This window comes from Notechis scutatus, chromosome 1 (genome assembly GCF_049901735.1).
Source record: "Notechis scutatus isolate UNSWTSFEM ecotype Mainland chromosome 1, rNotScu1.2, whole genome shotgun sequence".
In the NCBI taxonomy this organism is placed as follows: Eukaryota; Metazoa; Chordata; class Lepidosauria; order Squamata; family Elapidae; genus Notechis; species Notechis scutatus.
Window position 1 is genome coordinate 38,626,412 of NC_142009.1, and position 11,385 is coordinate 38,637,796.

Consider the following 11,385-nt stretch of genomic DNA (forward strand, 5'->3'; position numbering starts at 1 on the left):
CAGGGCCAGCCAGGTCAACATGCAGCTGGGACCAGGGGGCCCCAGCATCCTCCCATCGGGTTGGGGCAGCTGCTGGAGGTGCTGACCTAGTTGCCTGGCAGGGCTGGCACGTGCTTACCCAGCTGGAGATTCGGGCATCCAGGCCTGGCCACCACATATAGCTGCGGGCCAGAGCCTTCATCCTCATGATGCCAGGGTGGCCTTCGTGTAGGGCTTTTAGAATTGGCTCTTGGAGTGTAGTGGGGATGACCACTCTTGTCCCCCATAGTAAGCAACCCTGTAGTGAAGATAACTCTTGCCCATGGGTCTTGAATGGCATGAATTCAAGGGTGTACTGAATTTCAGGCCACCCCCTCCCCACCCAGTCCAGGACCTGGGAGATTACCTTGTCCCTTCTGGAGTGGACAGCGATATCCTCAGCTGAGATCGGCAGGTTGAGTTCGTTGCAATCAAAAATGGCGTGGATGGGCACGAGGTCTTCCACTGGTGTTGGCCAGAAGGCACCTGCTGAGGGCATCTGCATGGCACAGGTTCTTTCCCGGGTGATGTACCAGCTTATATGAGTAGGCGGCTAGGAACAGGGTCCATCTGGTCATCCGAGGGGATAGTACCTATGGGGTTTGCTTGTCTCCTGCTAAAAGGCCTAGAAGTGGTTTGTGATCTGTTATAAGCTCAAAGTAATGACCATAAAGGAATTCGTGGAATTTTTTGACAGCAGCAACTGCTGCTAAGGCTTCCTTATCAATTTGACTATAGTTCCTTTCTGCTGCAGAGAATGTCCTTGAGAAGAAGGCAATTGGGGCCTCAGAGCCATTTGGCAGCCTATGGCTGAGTACAGCCCCCACACCAAAGGGGGAAGCGTCTGCAGCTAAAACCAGGGGATGTTGTTGGTTAAATTGGATTAGTACTGCATTTGAAGTTAGCAGGGATTTGACTGCTTGGAAAGCGTTAGCTTCTCTTTGTCCCCAGTGCCAGGGGGCTTTCTTATCTAAAAGTCTATGTAAAGGTTCAGCTATGGAAGCCTTGTGTGGAAGGAAAGCTGCGTAGAAATTCAGGAGCCCTAAAAAGGCTTGTAGTTCCATTTTGTTGGAGGGTGTGGGTGCCTCATGGATGGCCCCGACTTTTGATTCTATAGGATGTATTCCAGAGGCGTCAATTCGATAACCAAGGAAGTCCACTTGCTTAGTGGCAATGGTGCACTTGTCTTTTTTTAGTTTTAACCCGTGTTGCCTAAAACGGTCAAGAACTGACCTCACCCTAAGTAATAATGGTGTTTTGTTGGTGGCAGAGACTAAAATGTCATCAAAGTATGGGACTACACCTGGGAGTCCTTGGAGAATCCTCTCCATAAGGGACTGAAAGATACCAGGGGCCACACTAACTCCAAATTGTAAACGCTTGCACCTAAAAGCGCCCCTGTGGGTAACTATTGTTTGCAAATCAGCAGTATGTTTGTCTACAGGAAACTGCTGATATGCTTGAGACATATCTAGCTTTGCGAAAATTGTACCTGGCTCAAAGGAGTGCAGCAGGTGTTGGATTACGGGGACTGGGTATGCACTAATTTGGAGGAAACGATTGAGGGACGTTTTATAGTCTGCGCAGATTCGCACGCTACCATCTTTTTTAAGGGGGGTGACTATGGGTGTTTCCCATTTTGCGAAATCTACTTGCTCTATCACCCCTTGCTTAATTAGTTTATCTAGTTCAGAATCCAATTTAGGGCGAATGGCAAAAGGGACTCTGCGAGGTTTTAAACGAATGGGGGTGGCTTGTGGGCCTACATCAAATGAGATAGGGGTACAGAATAACATCCCAGCTCATCACTAAAAACATCAGCGTAGTCCCTAAAAAGGGTGTCTACTTCAGTATTCACCACAGAGTGAATCCCAGTTACACTAAGGCCCAGAGCAGGGAACCAATCTAGCCCAAGCAAGCTGGGAAGGGCTCCATCTACTACCACCAGAGGCAAGTGGCCTCTGAAGTTCTGGAATTGAATTAGGAACTTGTCTTTCCCAAGGACTGGAATGGTCTTCCCCTGATAGTCTCGAAGAGTCAGGTGGCAGTTGAGCAGCTTCTTCTTGGACAGTGTAGGGAGCAGCTTCTTCAGGGTGGCCCACGAGATGATAGAGAGGGCAGACCCCGTGTCCACCTCCCTCCGGCAAGGTTTACCTTCTAAAAAGACAAAAATGCTTATTTTGTTAGACCCAGGGGTGATATTGTCTGAGTGGTAACAGGTATAGCAATCTTCAACTTGCCTTTGGAAGGAGGAAGTGGCTTGAAGTCTTTGTGGGAAGGTTTTTTCAGCTTGGCAAACCCTAGCTATGTGGCCTTTTTTCTGGCAGTTTAGGCAGATGGCATTTCTGAATCTGCAGGTTGACCTGGGATGTGCCCCCCCGCAGCTCAGACAATTGGGTTGCTGTCTGGCTGATGAGTTGGAGTTTTTCCTTGGCATCTCTGGGGGGGGGGTCTTGGTTGTCTGAGACGGTTTACGTCAAGCGGTTCCTCCTCTAGGGAAACCTCATCAAAGTGAATGGTAGAGCTTCCTTGCTTTATGGGGTTTCCCTGAATCTCAGCTGCTGACAGCTCGGACAGCTCAGCAGCCTGAGCTTCTTCTATGGCTAGGGCTAGGGTTAAGTCCTTTTTTGCTAGTAAACGCCTCTGTAGCTTTAGGTCTCTAACCCCTCCTACAATTTGGTCAAGCAGCATGTCTTCCAGGTAATCCTTAAAACCACAGTGTATGGCAGCTGATCTTAAGGCTGCCATATACTGACTAACGATTTCCCCTTCAGCTTGAACTCTCCTTCTAAAAGCCAGCCTCCTAGCTATTTGAGAGGGTTTGGGGGAGTAGTGGTTAGACAGGATTCCCTGCAACTCCTCCCAGGGGATAGCCTTCACAGAGCGTGGGGATACTAGCGCGGAGGCTGTATCAAAAACAGCAGCTCCACAGAAGCTCAGGAAATAGGATCTTTTCCTCAGGTCAGTGGCTTCTGTCAGGTCAATCGCGTTTAGGAAGCACTCGAACCGGTTCATATACGACTCCAAGGTTTCGCCCGTCGGCTGGAATGGAGGGAATGTTGGGTTTGAACCCATGTTGAAGTGGCAGCGTTGGTCTCCTCAGCTGAGGGAACTTTAAATTCATGCTTTTAGAAAAGCGCTTGCGGTTGCGCCTGTCAGGCGGCATCTGACTCCTCAGCTGGGGAGTTTGAACTTCGCGCTTGTGGAGAGCGTCAGCGGCGGTGACGTATTCAGCTCTCAGCGGCTTCGGCTCTTTTTGACAGTGACTGTGCTCAGCTGTCTTCGCCTGGTTGTCTCTTCGTCTCTTATCATATCCCACCTTCGTCGCCAGTGTTGTAGAATGGCGGTAGAGATTGAGACGGACGCAGGCTTAATTTTAACAGGCTTTATTCGAATGAATAAAGTGTTGCCGCGGCTGCCGCGGCTAACTGGCAGTCAGCTGGCGGCAACAGCTGATGCCGTTTGACAGCTCCTTTTATAGCCGGCTGTCAAACGGCATCAACCAATGGGAGCGGTCGGCGTTCCCACGCAGGCGGCGGACCGTAGTGAGGACTGCCGTCAGTCTGTGAACACAGCAACTACTTTCCATTTGGCTTCCTAAGAATGTGGATAGTGAAATGAGGGATAAGATAGCTCAGCTCAGGTCTGTATTAGTGTCCATCATTTATAAAGTAGCATAAGCACAAAAGAATGGTCCCTGTCATAGGAGCCTGAAAGCTAACTACAGGAATAATAGGGATAACATAATCAGAAAAGAAAGCAGAGGTTGGGAAATGCATAGAGTTAAAAATATAATCAACTCTCCAAAACCAAACTGGAAAAATAGCTTATTATTTCCGAGACATGCAGCAGTACACACACCTATAACCACAAGCAAAAAGCAGGCCCCATCTGAGCCAAATGATCACTTCCCCTTTTCTTGTATATAAATTTATCTCCCCAGTCTCCCTTTCCTCTTCCTCACTGGACTTTGACAACATGCTTAAGTTAGTTTCACATCTGATTTGTCGTCTGAGCTTCCCAAAGTTCGGGAAATTAGTATTGTGTGTGCAGTTTGATTTAATTAGCAATTGGGGAAATAGGTCTGGCATGTTGCAGGGAGGCTTGGGGAAATTGTCAATTAGCATTCTGTTAATTGGTGTCTGCTGTCCTTGCTTTTAGTTTTTAACCCCTTTTACCTTGTTCCCACTTCCAGGGTGGAAAAAAAAAACCTCTGGCTGCTTATTATTCTTTAAGTAAAGGATTAATTGCTTCAACTCCTGCCTGTGCATAATGTTCCTTTTTCCTTCTCCCAGCATGCTGAGATTTGCAATGGTAGGTAAAGCAGACACTCATTTCTTTCAAGAGCAGCCCTCCTGCCATTCATTTGAGATGTGTCAGGAGACTTCTTCTATGGAACTTGCAGTGACCTCGCTTTATAGCACATTCATTGGTAGGAATTGCCTTGTTCAACTTTTCAGCACTCTTGGATAACTTTCAGTAACAAGATTTTGCAGGGAGGGCATGGTAGAGGACTGGGAACCTCAGAATAATTTTATGGATGGATCAAGGATGGATCAATCCCTTATAAGAAACCTCACTAGTTTTAGGGAACTTTGACTATCTTGCTAATACCCCAAGCATTTCTCCTATAATATGCAAGCAATGTTTTAGGAAGTAATCTCTGGAAATAATTCCTCCAAATGTTTCTGTGAAAAAGATGGCCTCACATTTATCTGCCCACGTGCATACAAAGTAATTGTGATTTCAAATGCTAATGGCATTTTAGATTATAGAAAGATTAGGTAAATATAGAGTTCCCAGAGGCCAGATCACCTCCTCTGGGAACAGGTGGCATTGAAAAAGTCAAGGATGCAGCTTTTATCTTCAGCTAGTCCTTGACCTAATTTCATGAGACCTTCAGCCTAATTTTAAAGATCTTCCAAACCAGCTTGCTGTAGGCTTGTGGGTAAAAAACAAAGGAATTAGAAAATGAAGGGGATTTTAAAAGAGAGAGAATGTGTGGTCTCATTTATATTCAGTTTAAATTCACTTTGGTGCTACCTATCATTTGGATTATGGTTCTAAGAAATTATCACTGAAGTATTTGGTCAATATCCATCTTGTTTAGAAATAAAATGCAACTTTGACAGAAAAGGGTTGATTATGTCTGAGTCAGGGTTATTACCTAAATAACCTGATGGAAAAGTGTTATAAACATGCCTCCTATACTTTACAATCAGCGTTCAGTGGGAATGCAGATAGTCATCTATGCTCCTCTTATACAAAAGAGTAATTTTCATTATTTCTTACCTTTAAACACACAGAGTACAAATTAGTAGTGTAGTGTTCTACATTCTATTCACAAACACATTCTTTGGACCCCCAAAATGATAACTTGATTTTCTAGCCAAAATGCCAAGATCCCTCCTAAGAACATCAATATCTCCCAAGATACAACTGAAAGCTCACAAAATGTTGACAATCTTATTTGAAATACTGGGTACTTATAATTTAGCTGTTTGGAATCCTAGCCATCACATAACAGTGGGATTCAGCATGGAAAAGGTTACCAACCCAACTTGAGGGAGGAAGGGAGGGAGGGGATGTTACAGGTTTACAGACGAATGTTGGCTATCAAAACAGACTTTTCTCAATCAGGTACCTTCAAGAAATTTAGAATATCAAACCATCATTCTATGAATGACAGAAACTGAAAACCAATACATCTGAGAGGCATCCGTTCAAAGAAGGCTGACCTCCATGTTAGATGCTTATTTGAATCTCATGAACCCAATCAGCATATTTGTAAAGGAATAGATATATCACAATATATTCAAAATATCTAATGTCTGCCCTAATGTCTGTCTCTTATATTTTGTACAACAAAATGGTGATGATGTCTTTGATGAAGGGTCTTAATGGTGGCTTTTAAACAGGTATGCATCCAAAGCAGACACTTCTCATCTCAACATTCCAGACCTCAAATTGATTAAATGGCATAGAAAATCTTTAGCCCATGAACACCTCCTCTTTCACTTTTAATCATTGCCAACTCCATAATAAATTAACTGGGACTGAAAATAGCAGCAAAATGATCTCGTTCTCATCCCTGATGGATGTTTGCCCAGATCGTGAAACCTACTATGATCTTCAGAACAATTAGATGCCTTTGCTCAGGAGAGGCTCCAGAGTGGGAGTCCTGGATAGGAAGGGTCAAAACTGAAGGGTATTGGCAAAGTGCACTATGGGAAAATGTTGACTGTTCTCCATAGGCTCCATCCTTGCCACAGCTATTAACCTTTCCTTCTGATTAACTCCAAAATGGAGAGCAATTTTGCAAATAAAAACTTGAAAAGAAAAACTAGTATTAAAGGGGGGATAGAAAGGCAAATACAGATTTTGTGTGCCAACACAGAAAGGGAACGCTGGCACTATAGTTCAAAGCTGGCATTTCTTCAGTCTTTTATGCAGTTGTGTCCAGCAATAAAAGAGAGGGTTAGAATTCATTAGCACAGGATGAGAATATTAATTAATTGTTAATTATTATTAATTTAGAGCCAGAACTTGCAAAGCATCTGATTGAGATTAATGCATTGCTTGTAAATAGCCTTGCCAGTGACTATGGAACATTTTTATGTGGAAAAAATAAATGAAGTGTGCCTTTCACATAACTCTTTTTTTAATAAGATAGAGCAGATGTAGACTATTTACCAGTCATAGTTATATCTATGCAGCATTGATTGCATAATAATCATAAAGATAATACTAGTCCATTTTGATACATTTTGCCAATATGTCATATGAATAGCTCAAGCCCAATGTTAACTATGCTCATGCTATTGATGCAAGGTAGGATCTCTTATCTACAGGCTACATTGCAAGTCAAAATACTATATTGGTCTATAGTCCACATCCTACCAATTATAAGACAGAACCAATGTGCTGATATTTTTTGAGATAGTTTAGTCATATAGTTAAAGTGAACAAGATCAAATTTCAAAATAAATATACCGAGAAAGAGTGAATGCTTGTGAAGAAGGGGAAGAGTGGGAAAGTATGGCTGGAAAACAGGTGAAAAGCTGAAAGAACAAAAGGCAATGTATGAACATATAAACTAGTGTACTGTATAAGTATGATGAAATAAAAGCTAGTTTGCAACTACAGAAAATGGCTATAGCAGGTTGGACGATATCTTGAAGCTATTGCTCTGCTTAGTGCAGGATCTGCTAAAGCATATTAGACACATGACTATCTTCTGGAAGACCAATCATCGCTCATGGGGCGGTTCATCCCATGATTGACAGTTCTTATTGTTAGGAAATTCTAACCTAAATCTACTACCCTCTAATCTCAACTCATTGATTCTGCTCCTGCACTCTAGAACAGTGCCCATAACTAGATATGGTATTCCAGCCAAGGCCTGACCAAATCACAATAGAATGAGACAATTATTTTCCATTAGCCTAATATTATGTTCCTGTTATTAAATCCAAAATAGTATTTTGCCTTTTTAGCAGTTGCATCACTTTATTGGCTCATGTTCAATTTGTGATCTAGAACAACACCCAGATTTTTCCCCATATCCTATTACCAAGATGGGTTTCCCTCATCCTATACTGTACTTGTGCATTTTTCTTCTGAATATAAATTCAGGAATCTACATTCTTAGTGTAAAATGTTATCCTGTTTATTTGGCCCACTGTTCAAGTCTATCTAGATTTTTTTTAATCTTCTCTTTCTCTCCTAAACTACGTTAGTCATTCATTCCTCCCAGTTTTGTGTCATCTGAAGAGTTGCTCATCATGCCCTCAGCACCTTCAGCCAGGTCATACATAATAATATTGAATTGCATGGGCTCAGGACAGAGCCCGTGCCATTCCACTTGATACTACTCTCTAAGCTGATATGGAGCCATCTGTGAATACTCACTAGGTACAATCATTCAGTCAATTATGAATCCATCTACTGGTCAAATCATCAAGCCTTTATCTAACAATTTTATTGAGGATATCATGATAAAATGTGTTGAGTGCTTTCCCGAGGTCAAGATACAGTATATCATGGCATTCTCCCGGTCTATTAAACTAGTAAGTCTGTCAAAGAAGAGATAATGTCTGGCATGATTTGTGACAAACCCATGCAAGCTCTTGTTAATTGTTGCATCCTTATTTGACTGCTCCAAAGACACTGTTTAATAATTTGCTTGAAGACCTTGTTCAGTATAAACATCAAGCTGACAGGTCTGTAATTTACTAGTCATCCTTCTTCCTTTTCTGAAGCAAGGGACATGTCTGCTCTCTTCCATTTTTCTGGGAGTTCACCAATTTTCCAGGAGTTTTTAAAAGTTACATTTAGCAGTTCCACAACTTATTTCCTGTAGGGCCTTCAGTATCCTAGAAATAATTCATCTGGCCTTGGAAACTTAAATTCATTGAAATTAAGGAAGGGATCTTTTACCTTGTTATTGTTTATGCTGAAGTGCAACTTCCTCATTCTACTAGTGGCAAAACAGTGGACAGCAGTGCATCATTTCCTTTCTGAAAGAAGACAGTGATAAAATATTTCTTCTTTCACATCCCTTTCTCCTTATACAATAACCTAACATAGAATAATAGAGTTTGAAGGGATCTTGAAGGTCTTCTTGTCCAACCCCCTGCTCAAGCAGGAGGCCCTATATAATTTCAGGCAAATGATTGTCCAGTCTCTTTTTGAAAGTCTTCAGTGATTGGTTAAGGTCTTCCTAGTCCTTCTTTTCATTAGACTAGATGTTCCCAGTTCCTGTAATCGTTCTTGGTACGTTTTAGCCTCCAGCCCCATTTTCCTTTTGTTTTTGATATATTCTCCATAAACTATTTAATATTGTTTAGGACATTTCTCATGAGGCTCAGCTTACTTGTGCTTTAGCATTTCTACAATTTTTGGCATCTATTTTATATTAGCTTAGTTTCACCTATTTTGTATTACTTTGATTATATACTCTTTCTTCCCCTTGCCATACATGTTCTTTTTCTTTCCTGTATTTAAGAAAACTCTGGGTTTGTTCACATTGGTCTCTTTAATTTGTTTTCCTTTTTTTTTCCTTCTGGTGGAAATAATTTTGACTTAATTTGTAGGATTTCCCATCCTTCATAAACACTTCTGTTCTTCAGAATTTTTTTATTTTAACTTATCTTCTGTCTGAATTCATTAACATCAAAATCTAGGAGGTTTTCCTTTTCTTTTCCTCTTCCTCTTAATATCATGAACTCAAGGATTACACATCGCTTTCTCTAAAAGTTCCAGTGACTTTCAATTCTTCAGTCACAAAAGAAAAGACTTAGGTCCATTACAGCAGCTCCCTTTTTTCTTTCATCTTTTTAACAAGTTATCAACAGAATGGACAAGAGTTTGTTGAGCCTCTGACTGTTGGCAGAATTAGATTTCTCACAGGTGTCAAGGTAGTTGAAATCTCCTATTGTTACTATCACGTACCTCATCCATATCTTCTGCTCATCGAGATACTATGGAATCAAATCCCACAAGGATATAATTTTTGTTTCTCTCACCTTGTACTGTTACTCAGGTGTTCCAATTCATGAATGTCTCATATTTTTTATTTATCAGCATAGCTCCTCCTCCTTTCTGTTGAGTCTCTTCCTTTTGAATCAATTTTGGCCTTACAAGGCTGTATAAATATTTCCATCAGGTTTCTGTGATGTCTTTCACGTCATACTTGTCCTCTTGTCTTAGGATTTCAAAGTATCCTTGTTTCTTTCCCATACTTGTATATAAGTGTAAAAACATGTATGTGGTACCCTTCTTCTTTGCTATTGTGATCTCCTGCTAGTCTCTAAATCCCTATTTGCTTGTGCTTCTTCTTTTGGAAAGCCTATTGAATCTTAAGTTGGATGGGCAAAAAGTCACAAATGAGTGAGTCCCAGGTTGAAGGCATGCTGTACCAGGACATCAGGCCTCTTATTTATTGCTCAGAGAACCATATGTCATTGACGAAAGAACAAATCATAAAGTTGTAAAGTAATAGCTGAGTTCCATCTAAGTATAAATACTACTAGTAACTTCTGACCCTGAACAGATACTCTAAGTCAAGAAAACCTCTTTAGACAATTTGACTTCAAAGCTGAAAGGGAAATGTGTGATGACACACTACTGAGTCTTTAAGAAATGGATTGCAGTCATTTTTTTTCTTGGATTTTTGCCCCACACTTGGAATGCAAGCAGCAGTTTTTAATTGCTGGTGTGTTAATAAAATAATTAGTACTCTATCTGCCTTCTATTTACAATGGCTTTTGATTTGAGAGCCTGTAGGCCAACACCCCAAGATAACATGAGAACAGATTGCTTAAGAGACAACATGAAAACTGTTGCCTTCACATTTGCTCTTTAAGAACACCATTAGGGAAAGATGTGAGCAGGTACATGGGAAATTGCTGACCTGTAAGGTGAATAGAAAAAATAAAAACCTTGGGAGCTAGTATACTCAAGGCTGCTGATCCACAAACTTGGCAGCAAGCCAATGGCAGAATGAGGCAAGCCTAGAAAATTACTCAGAATGCATTTAAAGCTCATCATTTCAAGTAGCTACAATTCTATCTGATGATAAAAATCTAAAATCTGCTTGTTGTTTTTTTTTCAGGGTGCAACCATGAAGTTTTTGACCTAGTACAAATGAATTTACACGGGCCCATCTACCAAAGCTATTTTGCTTCTATATTTTCCATACAATCCTATGAACAATAATAGTAACAACTTTTTGTGAAGTTCAAAACAAGCAGTTTTAGAATTGTCAATGAAGATACTGAAATGGTAGATAATGTCTCCCTTTTAGAATCAACCATCAACAGTAAAGGAACAATCAGTCAAGAAAGAAACCAAAGACTAACACTTGGTAGAGCACCCATAATGGTCTTGGAACAGATTTCAAATGCCATAATGTGTGAAATCAAAATCATGCAAGCCATTGTATTCCATGTGTCATTATAGGGAAGTGAAAGTTGAATTTTGAAGAAGCAGGATACAAAAGAATCGATACTTGTGAAGGTTGGTGATGGAGAAGACTTTTTAGAATGCTGTGGACAGCAATTGCTTCTTGTTTCACCCTCAAGTGCTTTGGAGAATAAGTCAACCCCATCATCCCTGTCATTGCCCCATAAGTACTGGAAACGGCTATCATGTCATCTGTAAGCCTTCTCTTTGTTAAGCTAGACCAGGGGTGTCAAACTCAAGGCCCAGGAGCTGGATTTGGCTGGCGCAGGGCCGCCCTGGAAATAGTGAAGGACCAGGCCATGGTGCCTCTCCCAGCAAAAACAGACCTTGTGAGGACTGTGCACAGCCCTCTCAAGCTTCATTTTCACTGGCAGAGGGTGGCAGGAGGCTGTCCTAGCTGAA

At 41.4% G+C, this 11,385-nt stretch overlaps 1 protein-coding gene across 1 annotated transcript; it reads right to left on the reverse strand.

Moving 5' to 3' along the window:
* Positions 1-1,780: 1,780 nt before the first annotated feature.
* On the reverse strand, positions 1,781-3,093 carry LOC148132754 (uncharacterized). Its single transcript, XM_087954753.1, has 2 exons — positions 2,494-3,093; positions 1,781-2,419 (listed from the first exon to the last, which is right to left on the reverse strand). Exons 1-2 carry the CDS (start codon positions 3,091-3,093, stop codon positions 1,781-1,783), a joined length of 1,239 nt encoding a protein of 412 aa, XP_087810879.1.
* Between the last annotated feature and the right edge of the window lie 8,292 nt (positions 3,094-11,385).

Bases quoted from the DNA above. Each gene is read 5' to 3' on its own strand.
- LOC148132754 (XM_087954753.1), bottom strand. From the start codon at position 3,093: ATGGGTTCAAACCCAACATTCCCTCCATTCCAGCCGACGGGCGAAACC. The intron at 2,420-2,493 runs GTAAACCGTCTC...TCAGCCAGACAG, and splicing joins TAGAGGAGGAACCGCTTGAC to CAACCCAATTGTCTGAGCTG.